This window comes from Cucurbita maxima, unplaced genomic scaffold, assembly GCF_002738345.1.
Source record: "Cucurbita maxima cultivar Rimu unplaced genomic scaffold, Cmax_1.0 Cma_Scf00029, whole genome shotgun sequence".
In the NCBI taxonomy this organism is placed as follows: Eukaryota; Viridiplantae; Streptophyta; class Magnoliopsida; order Cucurbitales; family Cucurbitaceae; genus Cucurbita; species Cucurbita maxima.
Genome location: NW_019272045.1, coordinates 2,553,628 through 2,572,919, shown reverse-complemented (window position 1 = coordinate 2,572,919; position 19,292 = coordinate 2,553,628). Strand labels below are relative to the sequence as shown.

Genomic DNA, 19,292 nt, shown 5'->3' with positions numbered 1-19,292 from the left:
TATGATGTTTTAAACTTAAATGCTTATTTATTTTATTTAGTTTTTTGTTACGTCGTTTTAAAAATGTTTTTGAAACACGTAAGTTCATGACTGTGTTTTAAGATAAAGAATATGTTTTATGGATTTTAAATGAAGTCTTCCGCATTCAATGTTTAAGATATAGTAGTGACCTTAAATTAAGTGAAAATTTCGGATCGTTACTATATATATATATATATTTTGTTTCCCTCCGGTCAAATAAAAAAAAAATTACACCTAATCTCTAAATTTTTAGAAAAATATCGAATTTTATAAATTATTTAGGGTTATGAGATTATGATTATAAAATTAAAAGTTTAAATACGAAATTAATGCAAATTTAAAAGTTGAGAGGGGTAAATTTGTAACTTTAAGGAGGGTATTTATGTAAAATTGTCATCTAATTCACCTGTTAAGGACGGCGGCAAAATTCAAAAGTGGGTCCCTTTTCATTTCCATTTTAATTTTTCAGTATTCAAATATTCCAATATTCCGAAATTCCAAGCAATCCGGAGAAGCAAAGGCGCTCAACGGCGGTTTTAAGATGCAACTCAGTGGTGATTTCATTACACATTTTGTTTGAGCTTCCTTCCGATCTCTTGCTTTCCTCCGGCGACAATGGCGGCGTTCCTCAGAAGGCTTGCAACTGCTGCTCCAGCTCTACGCTACAATGCATTATGTGGCCAATCAAGGATTGAGTCCTCCAAGTTCAGGTTCCCTATTGGAACTATCACTGCAGTTACCGCCGGATTCTCGTATATGTTTTACGCTTCGACTTCGAATTTGGTAACTTATCTCGCATTCTCTTGTTTTCTTTTCTTCTGTGCTGTTGAGAATGAAGCTGCTCTGTTTTCTGTTGTGTGTGCCGCTTATAACGCTCTTGAATCTTGATGATCCATTACTGAGGTTGATTGTGTGGAGTTATTGTGTTCTTCCTTATGTTTGTAATTTGAACTCGTTATGATGGATTGGTTTGTCACTTGTCCTCGTGATTGCGATTATGGTATTCGTATCCAGTGAGCTTACTTTTCGTCATTTGTTCCTATCATTCCGTTATCCCGGCGTGTTTTTTCTTACTGGTTTGGGAATCTAATGAACGTATAGGATGAAGAATCTCCTTGAAGCTTAACTTCCTATTGGTAAATTTGTTTACACAGGTTCATCTCGCTCCAAACTGCGAAGAGGATGGCCAAAAAGTTGGTCAGTGTGTCTTATTCGCTCGTTCTTTAACAATTTTATAATAAAAGAAAAGGAAAATTGCTTACGAGTTTTAAAATGTCTCTCTGAAGTTATATGAAGGAGCAAATCTCTTTATGATTATACTCTATAACACACTGAGAATTGAAAACGACATCTATTTAATTTACAAATCTTTTTCTTATGTTCTATAATCCATGAAAATGGTCTTGTGAATTTCCAGCGCTCAAGCCAGATAAATGGATTGAATTCGAGTTGCAAGACGTTGCACGTGTTTCTCACAATACTAATTTATACAGGTACTTAGGATGCCCGTTTTTATGGTTCTTCAGTAAGATAATGAAACCATCTATTTGTTTTATATTACTTGTTTTAGTTCAATAATTGTGGAGTATTGGATTGAATCGGTACTTAGGCATTATCCATTTGGGCATGTTTGAATTGACTACTTTTTGTTATTTCAATTTGTAGTTTTCTTGAAGCGGAGTTAGATTCATTATTACTTCCTTTAATTTTAGATTTTAGGGTATGAAATTGTGTTGGGGTTAGATTTTAGGGCACAATATTTTCTAATATACACTGTGGCAGATTTTCATTTGATCCATCTGAAAAATTGGGGGTGGATGTTGCTTCATGCATCGTTACAAGGTATGTTTCTCATTCCTTCTGTCCTCCTCCACCCTTCTTTTTCAATATGAGGTATATTTTTCTTTTCCTGAAAGATGGTTATTATTGTTAAGTTAAAAGGAATATGCTTCTTGGTTATTCATTCCGGTGCATTGTTGTAACCACAGAGCTCCAATTGATAAAGACGAACAGGGGGAAGTAAAATACGTTGCACGCTCGTAAGTCTTCTTGTTCAAGTATTTATCTCTATGTGATTGTTGCAAATTTGGTGTCAGTAAGTTGGCGTTTTCGATGGTTTGACATAGTTATAGATGCTTTAGAATTCAGGCAATTGATTATGGAGTGAAAATACTCACCTCCTTGGGAAGTTGAGATTTCCAGTCTATTCCATGTTGTATGCACCAAAACAATATTCCCAGTTCAAACTTTCTGATATTCCAATCTATTTATATCATCTTCTTGTTCACCATCAACCCAACCCCTCTATTTTATATTACTTGACCTTCATGAAGTTGTTTTATTAGCGAGTCGATTTAAACAAAAAAAGAAAGAAAAAAAAAAGAGGAAAGCATCAAGATGAGATTCAATTGAATTTATTGATGTATATAATGTGATCACTTTTGTCCAGTTATACACCTATATCAGATCCCGAGGCCAAGGGATACTTTGATCTACTAATTAAGGTATAGTGTTCTTCATGCTGCCGCCTATATTTCCTCAGTTGGATATCTACTTATCCTTTTGGAGACAAAATTTCTTTACAAGTGTGAATGTGTTTTAACGAGTTTGTGGTTTCTTTCGTGAATTTTGCAGATATATCCTCAAGGAAAAATGACTCAGCATTTTGCTAAATTGAAACCTGGTGATAAACTTGAAGTGAAAGGGTATTTTTTTTTTATTTATTTTGTCTTCGTCGTTACCTCCAGGTCATGTATTGTATGTCCTATGTGACTCTCTTTTCCTTAAACTGCTGTGCAGCCCCATTCGAAAGCTCAAATACTCTCCAAACATGAAGAAACACATTGGCATGGTAAAATGAATCATCTCAGATTGCTTGTGAAAGTATAATTACACTTATAACTGATCTCCTTCCCATATCATCATTTGGTTGTCAATGCTATGACCATTAGCAACTTTTATTTTAAATAGAAAAAAGTTCAAGATTACATTTAACTTTTATATATTTTTATTGGCAAGCAGATCGCTGGTGGCACAGGAATTACTCCAATGCTTCAGGTCATTGATGCTATAGCAAAAAACCAAGATGACATTACACAGGTGCGCAATGATCTTTTCTTGCAAAGTTTCCGGACTAAGCCAAAAGTAACCAGTAAAGTCGAAAACCAAGGTTCCTGTATTTTCCCTTTCATTAGATTTTGTGCAGTTCATTACATAACAACCAAGAATATGTATTTCTTCAATCACTTATTTATCTTTCTTTGAACAAATAACAAAATTTTCATTGATTTAGTGAAAAGGTCCAACGGAGAATCGATACTCTCTGTCAATCCCCTGTTTGAAGCTTGGGGTAATTTACCCAATTGGAAAAAATAACAAAAGAAGAATAATTGTGAAAAGCATTTCATAGAGAAAAACATGAAGTACTTCGGGCTTTAGCCACATCAAAGGAACGAAGGTTAGAGGCCAAAAAAACATGAAGTACTCTGAAACTTACCTTATTCAACCATTTCATCCCACTGACTTATTTTCTATTACAATTCCACCATGCCACACCTTTGACTGCAATCATCCATAGAATTTTGGAACTTTATTTTCTCCTTAGCCAAGAAAAATTCCCAGCATTTTGGGCATTGAAGCAGCATTTTCTTCGAACACTGTAATGTAAGAACTCGGGAAATATAGATAATGGACACTAGTTGGTTTTTCAACCTACCTTCATTTGTGCAGTACAAGCACACAATTAGTTCAACTATAACTTTTTCATCATTGCTTGAGCATACCCCTTAATGATTACAGGTCTCGCTGATTTTTGCGAATGTGTCTGCCGATGACATATTGCTTAAAGAGAAACTTGACAAACTTGCAGCTTGCCACCCAAATATAAAGGTATCATCTGTTTCATTATTGAAGAGTTGCTGTACTATTTAGAACAACGATGTCCTATCAAATGGTCGTAAGATGACATATTTGGAACCTAGCTTGAATATCGTGCAATAAGTGAAATAGAGCATGAGAATAATTAGAAACCAAAATAATAATAATGATGATGATGTTGTTGAAGATAAATAGAAAACTTGGCCAAAAGGATCAAAATTTGTTTCCGTGTGCTGAAGCATGTGTTAGGCATCGAAAGGATACCAAAAAAGATCATATTTATTATTAATAAATCGTTATCATAGGATGCTGCATCATAGTGCATGCTATAAGATTAGATCTTTGTTTAACATATCAGAATAGAAGTTCATATTTTGAAATGAAACCCGCCAATATGTCCAGAATCTTTACATTTACTATGAGAACGATTTAATCCCTTTCCCTTTTTTGTATGCTTGTGTCAATTATTTTTTTTCCAACGTCTTTGTAAAAGTGATGGGCTCTATGGTAATAAAAATGTAGGTATTCTACACTGTTAGTAATCCACCAAGGGGTTGGAAGGGAGGGAAGGGACATGTATCAAAGGATATGATCATCAAATGCTTACCTTCCCCTGGAAATGACGCACTAATCCTCGTAAGTGTTTGTTGTTGTTGCCGTAATACTTCGGTACCTGATAATCTTTGCCGTTCATGTCTATCTCAATGCGATATGATCAATAACAACCAGCCTACAAGTCATTTTCCTCGATTGGGAAGGAAAATAAAAAATAGTTTTACAAACTTGTGTTGCCTCTTCTAATCTAGGATTCTCGTTATCACAATAATATGTCGAAGCATGCTGTTGAATACCAGTTGGGTCATTTAAATATGCTTCCCTTTTTGGGGTAATCCTTCGTATCATGTATCATCTAGATCTGTATGTAAATTATATCGAGCATTGCCTGCAGAGCTAGGCATATAGGTGTTAGTAACAGTGTAAGCCTACTGCTAGTAGATATTATTCGTTTTGGCTCGTTATGTATCGTCTTAAGCCTCACGATTTTAAAACTCATCTACTAGCAGACAATATCTACTAATGTGGGTTTAGTCTGTTACAAATGATATCACAGTCAGGCGATGATGTGTCAGTGAGGATGCTGACCCCCAAGGGGGTGGATTGTGAGATCTCACATCGGTTGGAGTGGGGAACGAAACATTTTTTACAAAGATGTGGAAACCTCTCCCTAGTAGACGCGTTTTAAAACCGTAAGGCTGACGACTATAAGTAACCAATCAAAGCGGACAATATCTACTAGTAGTAGGCTTGGACTATTAGAATATTCCTTTTAGTTATTTCATGGACATTCCAATTATGTCAAGCAGCTCCATAACGATAGCACAAACAGTATTGTTTATTTGCCATGAACTTGGGGGAATATGTACCAACATTTCATCCTTTTTTTTTTAATTCTGATAATTGTGCTACCTACAAATTCCTTTCATGCATTGGAAGATAAGGCATTCATAAAGTCCCTCCCACACCCATATAGTTTTGAATGCATATTACATACATTTGGATAGATACATAAATGACTTTCTTCCATGTGTTCAGGTATGTGGTCCACCAGGCATGATGAAACATATATGTGGGCCGAAGAATAAAGATTTCACACAGGGAGAGGTACCTTATTATATATGGTCTTTTCAATTGGCCAATCATTAACTTGAATTGATTCATCGACTGTTATTACAAGATTAATGTACAATTGTTTTACTACTTTCTTGCAGCTTGGTGGCTTACTTAAGGATCTTGGATATTCTAAGGATATGGTTTTCAAATTCTAAGAAGATTGGCGTACAATTTTGAGGTATTGACGTATAAACTTTGTGCGAGGAAGTCTTTTCTAAAGCATAGGTACATTTGCGTCATTCGACCAAAATTTCAATGCAAACTAATTTCAAAGGTGGTGTTCATTAGATAAGTTAATCTTTTGATGGTGGTTGTTGTTTTTTACTTTTTCTTTCAAGTGTATAACACCTAGGTGTTTGTTCCACATAATGATGTTCGAGTGAAATAGCATATCAAACATGTATTTCAATTGTTGTTTCTATTTAGAAACGATTTTGAAATACTTACAATCGCTCGTGTCAGATTTAATTCTTAGCATAGCTTATAGCTTAAATCAAAGTAGAAGAAACTAGCGATTTCTCTAGAAAAATTGATCACTTGAACATTTGTTCACATAGGCAGTATAGAGTGAAGTGAAGTAGATTCAATGTCGGTTTAGAATGACTTTTCAAATGCTTAAAAATACTTTTCTTTTCGTCGAATAGGACATTCTCTAATAAATCATTTTTAGCTCTCTTAAAGAAATGGACCGACTCCCATCGTACTTTTTCAGATATATCTTGATGTCTCGACTATTCACGTAATGTAAGAAGCAGATAAATAGAGAGACGATATCTCCATAGCATCATTTAGTCGAATGCTTGCATAACCTTGGTGTTACTTTAGGCTTTACTTTAGGCTTGAAAAATGTGGGAAGAAATAGAACTAAATAGAGGGAACAATAATAAGAACAAATTGGTTTTGTACAATATTAATAAAAATTGCCTTTACATTAGGTTCATTAAATGAACTCATTCATTCAGTAGCTTTCTGAATCTTAGTTCTAAATAATAAAATATATAATTCCTCCATTGAAAAATATAGGAAGCAACCTGTTGAGTGGGTCACAAATGACCCAAAACTTGAGCCCACAATACAATGCCAGGCCGGCCCATGTACTTTGTCAAACTCCTGCATTAGGCCCAATTCAATTAGTTTTTTTATATATAGATTTAAAAATATATATATATTTTTTTTTTTTTGTTAATTTTTTTCGGGTTTGACCACTCTACCCTTTTAATTTATGTCTAATAAATTCATAACGTTCTCAAAACCATTTTTTTTATTACGATTCAATCTCGATCTCAAAATTTTCACAACCCTTATCGATTCTCATCTCTTAACGAATCTTGGTGATATTAATTTAATTTAGTAATATGGGAAAATTTTATAATATGATTGAAAAAATAAAAAATCATTAAGCAATGAAGTAATCCACATGGATTACAAGAAAAAGGAAGGGCTCCATTTGAATGAATATATCAAATTGTTAGCTTAAAATATGTGCTAATCACTATGTGTTTACTCATCTAAACACATGCCTTGTCGGATCCTTTTCCAATTGGCCACTTCAATTATGTCTCCAAATTTTAGATAATATAATGGTCAAATTTCGTTTTTTTTTCCGTGATTTCTTCGTTGTAATTTTTACGCTCGAAAAGAAAACAATCAAAACTTTGAAATAAAACAAGTTTTTTTTTAAAAAAAACTATGCCCCGTTTGAATTTCGATAATATTCGTTGGTGCTATGAGCCGCCCTGTTTTTTTAGTTTTTCGAAAATTTGAAACCCGTTAACGATTTGTTCGGTTCACTTGAAGGAAGCGAAAGAGTAAAGAAAAAAAAAAAAAAAAAAAAACTTAGCCAATATAGAACAATACATTACCTTTTTAAGATTGTAAGCCATGAGCTTTGAGCTGAACTTCTCCAAGCTGTCATAGCTCCTCCTTGCACATCTAAACGCCTGAATTTGCATCATCTCAGGCATGTCTGATACCAATACCTTCACTTGAAGAAATGAAGCCACTGATCCCAAGTTTGTTTCCACATGGGAGACTGACTTCCTACCCTCAACCACCATCTTTCTCCCCTCTGTTCCCCCGCCTTCGTCACCGCCCCCACCGCCCTTCGCTCCTCTCGGCCCGCCATGTTGATGAACTGCCTTCTTACTCTTCCTACCCAACCAGTTATACTTGTAAACATATGCTTTATCCACTGAAACAGACTCACATGCTTGTACGTTACAAGCTCCATCCCGAGACTTGTAAAAGGACTTGAATCCTCCTTTCATTTGCTTGTTTACAGTAGTCATCACGATCTCGAGAGAGCATAGTTTGGTTCATCAACTATATAAAGAAAAAAAAAAGGGTTAAATGATTAGGGAAGTGGTTGAGAATAATCTAAAGAGGCAAGCCATGTGTTATTGCCTTCCATCAAGGATAATAAATTGGTTGTGAAAGATTTGAAATATTTTGTTCTTTGTGAGCTTAAATTTTTATTTTTTTAATTTAAAAAAATAAAAAAAACACCTTATTTGTAGGGTAAGGTACCTTTTAAACTATAGGGTTGGTTGGTTTATTTGTCCATAGAAAAGAAAGGAGATCTCATTTTAAATAAAATAAAATAAAATATGCTTCCTAAAAATCAAAATTGTGGACATTTGGAGACCATAGGATATGTTGTGAACCCAAAAAAAACATGTTTCTATAATTAATATATATATCCCACTTTGGAAGCGGCTCAATCGGAGGTACGGTCCAGTGGCTGGAAGAGCATCACACGTCGCGTGGTGTCTGGTGTGCCCCGACGGTCCTTGAAAATTTAGAGGACCGAGTGCCTCCCATGCACGGTCATACTCATAGCTGCATCAGGTCTCCAAGGTGAATAGCCTCTGGTTGATGGAACAATGTAGGCAAGAGAAGTCGGTAAAATGGATCCGTAAGGACTGTAACTTTAGGAAAAGGATTGGCTCTAAGGGCTGGGAACGAGGGTCCCAATCCCGAACCCATCGACTGTTGATGGACTGCAAGAGCTGCTCCCGCAGCGAGAGCAGGTCACTGCGTGCTGCCCGGGATATATATATATATAAAATAAAATATTTAGGCAATATGTTAAATTATGATTATTATTTTATATCGAATCGAAATTTAAAAAATTTAGTTCGATTATTTTAGGTCAACTATTACGAGATAAGATATGGAACAAATTTAAAATGCTTATTACTATTATTATTATTTACTTATTTTTTTAAAATGTAATAAATTTAAAATAATTGATTAGCTTTTCTGCTAATAAATATTTGAACCTAAAAAATAGTCTTTTTCCTTAATAATATAATACCGAACGCGGCCGTATGGGTAGGCTATAACATGTGCTTTCTAAGAAGAGTTCATAATTGATGCGCTTTTTCAATTTAGTCGGATATTAATAATTTATAGTACCGTGTATTTCTTTTTTGAAGTCGGGACCATAAATTCCTAACTATTCTTAAGATACATGAATGAATCGAGACTATACTTAAATGAGAATGTGTAACGCCCCAGATCCACCGTTAGTTTGGGTTTTCCCTTTCGGACTTCTTCTCAAGGCTTTAAAACGCGTCTGCTAGGGGAAGGTTTCCACACCATAATAAATTGTGGTCTGTTCTCCTCCCCAACCAATGTGGGACATCACAATCGCCTTGTGTCTACCCCCCTTCGGGGAACAGCAAGAAGGCTGACACATCGTTCGGTGTTTGGCTCTGATATCATTTGTAAGGGTGTGACACATCTTATTAACATCATAATCGCCTTGTGTCTACCCCCCTTCGAGGAACAGCAAGAAGGCTGACACATCGTTCGGTGTCTACCTCTGATACCATTTGTAAGGGTGTGACACATCTTATTAACATCATAATCGCCTTGTGTCTACCCCCCTTCGAGGAACAGCAAGAAGGCTGACACATCGTTCGGTGTCTGGCTCTGATACCATTTGTAAGGGTATGACACATCTTATTAGGGTGTGGAAACCTTTCCCTAGGAGTGCCTTGAGGTTTGTAAGGGTATGACACATCTTATTAGGGTGTGGAAACCTTTCCCTAGGAGTGCCTTGAGGAGAAACCTGAAAGGAAAAGCTCAAAGAGGACAATATCTGCTAGCGGTGGTTGTGTACCTTTCAGGCTTTAAAATGCGTCTGCTAGGAGAAGGTTTCCACACCTTTATAAATTATGGTTTGTTCTCCTCCTCAACCAATGTGGGACATCACATAAAGATTTTGACAATATGATAGTAAAGAAAAACTTAAAAAATTCAAGTTATTATCTATACTAAAAAAGGACAGGTTTCTTCCTTTGTAGGGTTGTCAACCACTATTGTATAATAATTAAATAAATAGTTTAAAAAGGGAAATTCAAGATAGGTAAATAAGGGTGTGACGAATTATATTTAAATTATGAAAATAAATAAAAGAATTATTCGAAATACTTTATTGTAAAAATAATAATAATAATTGTAGGGTATGCTTGACATTAATTAATAAATAATGCATTAATTGTTATATGTGTCACAATAAATTAACCCCTAGACCATGCTTGCTAAGACAGCTAGCATCATCACCTTCCCATTGAGAATAAGCATATAATATAAATTACATAAAATAAATAAAATTTTTACAATAAATAAATAAATAAAATTATTAAGTGGAGTGAATATGACCTATAAAAACAAAGAGAATATTGAACAATATTCTCATTTTACATGGGCCCCATGGATATGGGGTAAAAGGCATTGGATATATTATTGGTTTTAACTATTTTTTTTCTCTTTTATTTTTTTATTTATTTTATTTTATACCTAAATATTTTAACATCTATAACTACGAGATAAGATATGTGAAGATGAAATTTTAAAACGTGGATCGGTTGTCGTGTCTCAATTTGGTGGGATCTGAGTTCGAGTAAATTGTTCTCAATTTTACATTGTTGGATGTGTAAGATGGGGTTTGCTGGAATCGGTTCTTAAGTTTTACATTGTTCGATGTGTGAGAAAATGTTTGTGAAATTTTACAAATGTACTCGTGTCGGGAGGTTATTAAGAGGGTAGGTAAACTTACATGAGATAAACTTCTGCCCTCTCAATAGATTCGAACTGTAACAACTCAAGCCTGCCGCTAATAGATATTGTCCGTTTTAGCCTGTTACGCATCGTCGTTAGCCTCACGGTTTTAAACGTGTTTGCTAGAGAGAGGTTTTCACACCCTTATAAGGAATACTTCATTCCCCTCTCTCATGATATGGGATCTCACACGAACTTTGTTTAAGGAGAGATTATCTAGGAGGTCATCATAGTGTGCCTGACAATTCTTCACTATTGATGTATGAGGTGAAAATTAAAAAAAAAAAAAAAAAATTACTCGTGTCCAGTGGATATTAGGGAGTCAGGTAAGCATATTTTGGATCTACATCTAATCGATTATTAAGAAGCAGTCATAGTAAAAATTTTACCTTGTTCACGGGCTTTACTTTATTTGTTCGTGTGGGGTAAGATAAAAGAGTGTCGTAGCTTCAAACTTATATCAAAACACAATAATTCTCCCCAATGGCACTATCCTTATTCAAGATGATTTGAAATTGCACCAAATCCCTTAACGAATTATGATAATCACACGTTAAATTAGGATGAAAGGACAGATATATGTTTGAATACGAAAATTGAAAATTAAATGCATGATTATAGTTTTAGAATATGTTTGAAAGTTAAAAAGGACACTTAGCCCACTATCCTTCTTTCTATATAAATACAACAAATGTGTGTGTGTATGCAAAGTTGTGGGTCTCCCATGTCTTCTAGAGATAGGGAGTAATGAATGGATGCATTTGGAGGGTGCCTTAATGCTTATCCATGCCATTAATTTTGTTGTTTGAGGCCTCATTTCAATGGCTACCCTCGTTTATAGGAGCCTTGTGGCCTTAAAGCTAAGCATCCATACCTTTCAATACCAGTCATCTCCTGTTTTTAGTGAAAAAAAATTCCATGTTATTTATTAGTAGAGGCTTGATCAAGCTCGATTTACTTTTATCTGTTGTTCTATTCATGTTTGGTTAAATAATATGTTAGTTCACTTTTAAAACGCGAACAAATGTAACTTATTCATAAGATTTTTGGCTTTATCCTTTTAGTCTTTATTTGATTTCCCTATGTTGGCTGTAGGTTTGAAACAATTTTTTTGTTGGTGTTTGCTTTGAGGAGGTTCTACTCCATGAAAACGCTCTTTAATGGAGCTGCAAGTACTATTTTTACCCAAGGTTTTGCTGAACGTGTATATACAGAATGCGAGAATTTTCACCTAGTTGAAGATCTAGTGGTTTTCACCTAGTTGAAGATCTAGTGGTGCTATACTGGAGAGTGAATACTCTTGAACTCTGAGAACAATAACACAATGTTGTATTGAGGATCTAACATTCTCGGACTTAGACCTCAAGTTTATCCACAACTGAGAGAGCTCTTTTAGACTCTGGACTTTGATAACAACTTTTTATTTAAAATGTCTTCGACCAAATATTAAAATGAATGTAAAATTAAAATCCTAATAATAATAAACTTTTTAGGTAACCGAGAAAAATCTCCTTCTACGCCCTCCCCATTCTCCGTTTAAGCTAAAATCTCTTTTTTATTGTGATGAACTGAATTTTCTATGTTTGTAGCTGTCTAGGTACTTGGGGCAGGAGTTGAGGTACTGAAAAAGTTTGGGAGCAAGTTCAAGTTTGAGCTAGATCGAGCATAGTTCGTTTAAAGTATATACCCTCTATCAATATTGGATGTCACATTGATTATCATCCCATACTCTTCCTATCCTTTATAATATTGGGTATAAATTAGAAGTAAAGTTCTATCTTACTTGTTAATCCTTGGAGGTTAAGATCAGCAATACCAAGGCACCAGTAAGGATGTACTGCAATAACACAACAAAACGAGTAGTCAGTGAAGAACAAACTCCAACATTAGTTGAAATCAAATCATTCAAAATGAGAATCCAATTCTATATCCATTAAATCTGTTTCCAACAGTTCCAGACCTTGATTATAGGCAGGTCTGTCATGATAATTGTTCCATAACCAACATATGGCAAGAAACTGCACAAGAAAAAATTCACTTGTATGAAACAGAGCATTCTAATGGACATGAACTCGACAAATATGGTTAGATTTTGGAGAAATAACAACGAATTCAAGCATGATTCATCGTATTATCAGTCGTTATTCCAAGTGTACCCGATGACTTTTCCCATGATGTGGTGTCTTTGCAACCAAAGCTGATCCTTAGCATATAGTCCAATGTCATCATAGTCATTATTGTCACCTGAACATTTGCTCATTGCCAAATATTCAGCAACAATCACTTCATTTCAAAAAGTTTTTTGTATTCTTAGTTCAAGTTCAAGTACCTTTTGTAAGTATATAATCTTCTCCTGTATCTCTTGCCTCGTGAACCTGATAAGATATGGAATTGAGAACTTGTAGACCGAGCTAAACTATAACAAATGAACGTTTCTGTTTGTTTCATTGTCACATGGGTGAAGTTATTTGCAAAGAGTTCTATCGATGACTTTAGAAAGACAATAAGAACCATCAGAAGTAAGGAATCTGTAATAGTCCAACCCTACCGCTAGCCGATATTGTTCTCTTTAGACTTTCTCTTTCGAGATTTCTCTCAAGGTTTTTAAAACGCGTCTGCTAGAAAGAGGTATCCACACTCTTATAAATAATACTTCGTTCTCCTCCCCACCGACGTGGGATCTCAAAGACTCGTTTTCTATTTAGCCACTACAACATCGTAGTTCTAAACTTAAAATATGGTTGTGTTGAACAAACCATATAGTCCAAAATAAATTGCTTCAATGATACATATGATCGATAATAAAATAAGTTGTCTGCACTTTGAAGTTCATCTCAAAGATAGAGAAATTCTTCTGAGAAGCCTTACCTTGATTACACGATGGACGATTGGAATATCACGTCCCTAGAAAAGCATTACAAATGCATATTAGTACAAGAACCAGAATGATAGGCTACGAAGTCACAACTCTATAGGTAATAGACAATATGAATAACTATCTATAATAGATTAGATTGGAGTTTCTCTGAACAGATATATTTGAACAATTAGTGATTAGAGGTTAACGAGGTAAAATCTTAACACAAATCAAAGTAAGGAAAAGAAATACTTCCATCTTAACATAGAAGAATGAACTCACTCTCTCCCGAAACGGTCAAAGTCCACTGTTAATAGATATTGTCCTCTTTGGACTTTTCTTTTCGGATTTTCCCTCAAGGTTTTTAAAACGCATCTGCTAGGGAGAGGTTTCCACACCCTTATAAAGAATGTTTCCTGCTCCTCCCCAACCAATGTGGGATCACACAATCCACTCCCTTCAAGGCCCAGCGTCCTTGCTGGCACTCGGTCAAAGAATGCTTCGTTATCCTCCCCAACCGATGTGGGATCCCATAATCCACCCCCCTTCAGGGTCCAACGTCCTCGTTGGCACTCATTCCTCTCTCCAATCGATGTGGGATCTCACAATCCACTCCCTTCAGGGTCCAGCGTCCTCACTAGCACGCCGTTCGGTGTCCACCCCCTTCGGAGCTCCACGTCCTTACTAGCACACCACCAATTGTCCAACCAAAATTGATTTCATAACTAAAAAAATAAAAAATAAAAAATAAAGACTAGCTATAACAGTGTAGAAATGTATCACATTAGTTCATGACGCAGCAGACCTGGGAGCAGATTCCCTACACATGAGAGCAAACTTACCTCAACATTGTACACAACGATCTCCCCTGCACGAATTGGATCCTTATTCATATGGAGGAAGAGAATGTCGCCCTGCACCATGTAAAACTCATCATAAGCTTTCCCTCATTATGTGCATAGCCACAAATGTAGTATCAAATATGCTATTGCTAACAAGGCTAGGTGAATATACACCAGAATGAAGCATTATAGTTAATAAATACTTTATCCTGTAACATGATCAAGAAAAAGGCTAAATCTGATATATAAGAGCCATAGTATTTATTTATTTATTTACTTGGGACTCAGCTAATTCCAAGAGACGATTATCGTTTTAGGATAAAAAGTTTTTGACACAAGTTTCTATTCATAGTTTTAAAGACCAGATTCCAACCATGTCTTCTAAATTAGCCTTTGGGTTAACCAAAGAGAGTTAGACATCATAGTTCAAGGTTCAGTTGAGTCGTTCATTCATTTTAGACCCAAGCTAATATCAAATGCAAACCATTGTAACCGCTCAAGTCCATCGCTAACAAATATTGTCCACTTTTGTCGGCTACGTATCACCGTCAACCTCATAGTTTTAAGACGTGTCTGTTAGGGCGAGGTTTCCATACCCTTATAAGGAATACTTCGTTCCCCTCAACCGATGTGGGATCTCACAATCTACTTCCCTTGGGGGCCAGCGTTCTTGTTGGTACACCGCCTGGTGTCTGGCTCTGATACCTTTTGTAATAATCCAAACCTACTGCTAGTAAATATTGTCCACTTTGGCCCATTATGTATTGCCGTCAATTTCACGGTTTTAAAATGCGTCTGCTAGGAAAAAGTTTCTACACTCTTATAAGAAATGTTTTGTTCCTCTCTCCAACCGATATGAGATCTCACACCTTTTGAGTTTAAGAAAGAGATTTCAACCTTTTAACTTATAACAGGTTGAGTAATGCTGAGGTTGAAAAATGTTATAACCACTTTAAGAAAACATATCTTATAGAATCAGCTCACCCTCGCAAAACCAGGTTCCATACTTCCGGTGAGCACAACCACAACAGGTGACTCACTCCCTGTCCAGCACATCAATGCTTTCCAAATCATCAATGCAGATGTAACGATCAAACCTGATACATCATAATATTGGTCTTAAAGCAAATAAATGGAGAAGAGAATGAGTTTTGCTGCTGGATTCCAGGACCAAGGAATTCCAATATAAAAACAAAAAACAGCTAAATCTTTTTTCTCCCTTCCTCTACAATATGTTCATTCTGGGGATGATAAGGAAAAATACTATTGAAATTTCCTAAACTTAGATGGTTATGACTATTTAGTCATAAATTTTCCAGATAGAGCAGAGCTTTAAGCAGTTCAAAAACCATCAATTCGGTTCATAAGCAGTATAATCATTTGATACACAACAAAACGTGAATGAAATACCAAAGATTCAATTTACGTACCAAAACTGATAGCCTGAGATAGAATCCGTCTGATTTTGATGGATTTCAAAGACTCGGGGATCTCTCCAATCCAATCCATGTTGGCTCCGCTCTTTCTCTGCTGTTTTGAGAGCTATGAACTGAGTTTTATGTACTCAATGGAAATGGAATTGGAATTTTTTCCAGAAGAACTGAAAATTCTTCGTGATCTAACGAACAGTTCATATGAAAAACTGAGTTTCCTTTTGAAGAACTTCCTGAGCTCTGACCTTTCGCCATTTCGCGGGTTCAGTCGTCCCGGTTTCTGCTAGCGTGGCTCTGGATTTCTATTGGCTCCCTGATCGTCGTGGGCCCACCTCATGAACAAAAGAAAATAAATAATTATTTAATCGTCGTTGAATAATAAAATTATGTATTTAAAATTAATTATTATCAAAATTGGTCAAACAATAATAATATTTTTTTATGCACAAACGGTGAATATATTACAACCATAAATGAAAATTCCAAAAATTAAGTTTAATTAAAACCCAAATTAATAAAATTAGGAAAACTTTAATTATGAATTGGGCTGAGTGGGCCCAAAACCACAAATATATGGACCAAGCCCATGTAGTTGGGCCGACCCAGCTTTAATTAGATACATAAGTTGGGCCCAAAGCCCAATTTAGACGGGAACTTCCAAGGGGATCGGCCCGATTAGCATGATTCTTCTCTGTGTCTTCCATACATATATCATCGAGAATTTACCGGTAGCTCTTAAACCCTAATTCCTTTCCTTCAAAATCTGCTGTGTTAAAACCCTACCGTTCTTCTTCGATCTAAAATGGTACTGTGTCTCTGTTTCGAGTTCATGTAGGAGATGGATTCGCTTAAAGGACTTGTATTGATTTTGTTTGCGTTTGTTTTCGTGGATTTTAATGGCTGTTGCGTTTTTTGCAGACAGGAGAAGCGGTGAATCCCAAAGCCTATCCTTTGGCTGATGCGCAGCTTACGATTACTATTCTTGATCTTGTTCAGCAAGCTGCTAACTACAAGCAGCTAAAGAAGGGCGCGAATGAAGGTTCCGTGATTTGTTTAGTGTTGGTGCCTTTTCATTTAAAGAAAGTTTTAGGTTTTTAAGAAGAATTGGATGAGGATTTCGCTCGGCGTTTTATGTTTTCTTTGGCTGATAGTTTTCTTTTAATGGAGTTTCAGCTACTAAGACGCTGAATAGAGGGATTTCGGAGTTTGTAGTGATGGCTGCGGACACTGAGCCGCTTGAGATTCTTCTCCATCTTCCCTTGTTGGCGGAAGATAAGGTAAATCTATTTCATTTTTTGAAGTTTTGCTTGAAAAACCATGCTTTTCAGTTGTTATTTATGAAAACTATGATTATGGAAAATGGGAGAATGAACATATTGAAGGATTCGCATGTCTCCCCTGCCTGTTCTTGTACTGTTTGTTAACCAATAAGACCATGGTGTTCTCTGTTCGGAAAGTATTTGGATTTAGCTTCTCTATAGACGTGACAGTTAGCAGCACTTCCTCTTTTTTGTTACTTTTGGACAATCTCAATTCATTCTTCTCTGCAGCTTATTTACCATTTTAGCTTTTAATGTATTTCATATCTTTGTGCCATGGAATCCTGCTGCGGTTAATAGGGAAGAAATGTAGTGAGGTAGTATAAGAGCTTCCTTTCTTTTAGCATATAGAGGATTAGAAGTTGCAGGTTTGACCCCTTCCCCTATTCCAGCCGATATGGGATATTTGAGTCTAGGGAGAAAATAGGAAAGGAGATTTCACTATGTATTTTTTTTAATTTTACTAATCTTTTTTTAATAGGGAGGGGGCTTTTTCCCATATGGCAAGAACTTTCAGTTGCATGTGGCAAGAACTTATTATTTCAGTTGCATATGGCAAGAACTTATTATTTCAGTTGCATATGGCAAGAACTTATTATTTCAGTTGCATATGGCAAGAACTTATTTCAGTTGCATATGGCAAGAACTTATTTCAGTTGCATATGGCAAGAACTTATTTCAGTTGCATATGGCAAGAACTTATTTCAGTTGCATATTGCAAGAACTTATTTCAGTTGCATATTGCAAGAACTTATTTCAGTTGCATATTATAAGGAATTCGAACAATTGCTAATCTGGAATGCAAAGTATGAAATTTATCCTTTAATCTTTCAGGGAGTCGAGATAGAACTGACCATGTTGCTGATTCTAACAAAATCATGTGTCTATCAAAATAATTAGTGCTTATTGATCAGTTTTATAACAATATTATTTTCGAATACGCAGAATGTGCCATATGTATTTGTCCCTTCAAAGCAAGCTCTTGGCCGAGCATGCGGAGTCACGAGACCTGTAATAGCGTGTTCTGTAACAACAAACGAAGGAAGCCAATTGAAATCCCAGATACAGCAACTGAAGGTTATTGCTACAACCTCTTTCTTTTGGTCTATCTTCGTTGTAAAGTGTGATCCATTCTTGATTCGGTGTCTTTTCTTCTAATTACAGGATGCCATTGAGAAGCTGTTGATCTGAAATGTTATATTCTATATGGCATTCGGTATGATGGGCTTCTTTGATCGTCATGGTCGCTGCTCTGGAGGCTTTGACTGAAGTTGTTGTGCAATTAGGGAAAATGAATATCTTTGGTATTGACCTATATATTGAGTTTCTTTTTTTTTTTTTTCCTTTCTAATTTTGTTTCCATTAAGAGTGGGACAAAACACTCATACAATTTTAATGCACGGTTTATTATGCTAATTTTACCACCTTTATCCTCGTGAGTTTACTGTTGAAGATAGCATTGGTTGTTCATCATCTCTTTGCATTTTTGCAGCATTATTGGTAATACTTAAGATGTGAAATGATAGTTCAATTATTGACTTGTCACAAATCATGAAAGAGAGAGAGAGAGCACTAGATCGCTCAAGACTAGATAGGGAGCAAAGAGGAACGAAACAGAGTTAGGTGGCTCAAGACTAGATAGGGAGCAAAGAGGAACGAAACAGAGTTAGGTGGCTCAAGACTAGATAGGGAGCAAAGAGGAACGAAGTAGAGTTTGGTGCCTTTTCTTCGATATTTTCCTTTTAGGATCATCCTTTGGTGAAATTTTAATCTCGTTTCTTGTAAATAAAAAATATTGATAAATCAGTTAATTCTAAGGGCACCTATCTATAAATCAATTTATAGACATCTTCCTTTCATGAATAACCAAACATTGATTGAGAAAGAACGGAAGGGCTCTTTCTTTCTTAACTATTAGAATCCTGCAAAAAAAAAAAAGAGCCATCCAGGTTTTACAAAGGATTGCCATAGGCCTTAGCTGAAGCCTTATCTCCACATGTAATCGCTCAAGTCTACTGCTAGTAAATGTTGTCCTATTTGGGCTTTTCCTCTATTAGGGAGAGGTTTCCACGCCCTTACAAGGATTGTTTTGTCATCCTTTCCAACTGATGATGTGGGATCTCACAATTCACCCCTTTAAGGGCCTGGCATCTAGTTGGTATTGTCCTCTTTGAGTTTCCTTTTAAGTGCTTTCCTTCAAGGTTTT

General features: G+C 35.7%; 4 protein-coding genes across 4 annotated transcripts; 2 read left to right on the top strand and 2 right to left on the bottom strand.

Annotated features, from left to right (window-relative positions):
* Positions 1–553: 553 nt before the first annotated feature.
* LOC111465602 (NADH-cytochrome b5 reductase-like protein) lies at positions 554–6,017 on the top strand. The gene is made up of 13 exons (XM_023110070.1): positions 554–804; positions 1,176–1,218; positions 1,439–1,514; positions 1,804–1,863; positions 2,010–2,060; positions 2,471–2,525; positions 2,656–2,726; positions 2,821–2,872; positions 3,043–3,120; positions 3,820–3,909; positions 4,420–4,533; positions 5,491–5,559; positions 5,667–6,017. Exons 1-13 carry the CDS (start codon positions 637–639, stop codon positions 5,721–5,723), a joined length of 984 nt encoding a protein of 327 aa, XP_022965838.1. The 5' UTR covers positions 554–636; the 3' UTR covers positions 5,724–6,017.
* Positions 6,018–6,460: 443 nt separating this feature from the next.
* On the bottom strand, positions 6,461–8,030 carry LOC111465683. The gene is made up of 2 exons (XM_023110193.1): positions 7,431–8,030; positions 6,461–6,678 (listed from the first exon to the last, which is right to left on the bottom strand). Exons 1-2 carry the CDS (start codon positions 7,854–7,856, stop codon positions 6,523–6,525), a joined length of 582 nt encoding a protein of 193 aa, XP_022965961.1. The 5' UTR covers positions 7,857–8,030; the 3' UTR covers positions 6,461–6,522.
* A 3,913-nt stretch (positions 8,031–11,943) lies between these two features.
* LOC111465693 (signal peptidase complex catalytic subunit SEC11C-like) lies at positions 11,944–16,044 on the bottom strand. Its single transcript, XM_023110206.1, has 8 exons — positions 15,765–16,044; positions 15,319–15,431; positions 14,335–14,406; positions 13,504–13,539; positions 12,965–13,010; positions 12,792–12,879; positions 12,596–12,653; positions 11,944–12,472 (listed from the first exon to the last, which is right to left on the bottom strand). The coding sequence occupies exons 1-8, from the start codon at positions 15,841–15,843 to the stop codon at positions 12,422–12,424; spliced, it is 543 nt and encodes a 180-aa protein (XP_022965974.1). The 5' UTR covers positions 15,844–16,044; the 3' UTR covers positions 11,944–12,421.
* A 437-nt stretch (positions 16,045–16,481) lies between these two features.
* LOC111465723 (NHP2-like protein 1) lies at positions 16,482–18,538 on the top strand. Its single transcript, XM_023110237.1, has 5 exons — positions 16,482–16,572; positions 16,686–16,806; positions 16,941–17,044; positions 18,032–18,163; positions 18,251–18,538. Exons 1-5 carry the CDS (start codon positions 16,570–16,572, stop codon positions 18,275–18,277), a joined length of 387 nt encoding a protein of 128 aa, XP_022966005.1. The 5' UTR covers positions 16,482–16,569; the 3' UTR covers positions 18,278–18,538.
* Positions 18,539–19,292: the final 754 nt, after the last annotated feature.

Bases quoted from the DNA above. Each gene is read 5' to 3' on its own strand.
- LOC111465602 (XM_023110070.1), top strand. From the start codon at position 637: ATGGCGGCGTTCCTCAGAAGGCTTGCAACTGCTGCTCCAGCTCTACGC. The intron at 2,526-2,655 runs GTATAGTGTTCT...TGAATTTTGCAG, and splicing joins ACTTTGATCTACTAATTAAG to ATATATCCTCAAGGAAAAAT. The intron at 2,873-3,042 runs GTAAAATGAATC...ATTGGCAAGCAG, and splicing joins TGAAGAAACACATTGGCATG to ATCGCTGGTGGCACAGGAAT.
- LOC111465683 (XM_023110193.1), bottom strand. From the start codon at position 7,856: ATGACTACTGTAAACAAGCAAATGAAAGGAGGATTCAAGTCCTTTTAC. The intron at 6,679-7,430 runs GTAATGTATTGT...GGCCTAATGCAG, and splicing joins TGGCTTACAATCTTAAAAAG to GAGTTTGACAAAGTACATGG.
- LOC111465693 (XM_023110206.1), bottom strand. From the start codon at position 15,843: ATGGATTGGATTGGAGAGATCCCCGAGTCTTTGAAATCCATCAAAATC. The intron at 15,432-15,764 runs GTACGTAAATTG...ATGATGTATCAG, and splicing joins ATCTCAGGCTATCAGTTTTG to GTTTGATCGTTACATCTGCA. The intron at 13,540-14,334 runs GTAAGTTTGCTC...ATGCTTTTCTAG, and splicing joins TCGTTGTGTACAATGTTGAG to GGACGTGATATTCCAATCGT.
- LOC111465723 (XM_023110237.1), top strand. The intron at 16,807-16,940 runs GTTCCGTGATTT...ATGGAGTTTCAG, and splicing joins AAAGAAGGGCGCGAATGAAG to CTACTAAGACGCTGAATAGA. The intron at 17,045-18,031 runs GTAAATCTATTT...TCGAATACGCAG, and splicing joins CCTTGTTGGCGGAAGATAAG to AATGTGCCATATGTATTTGT.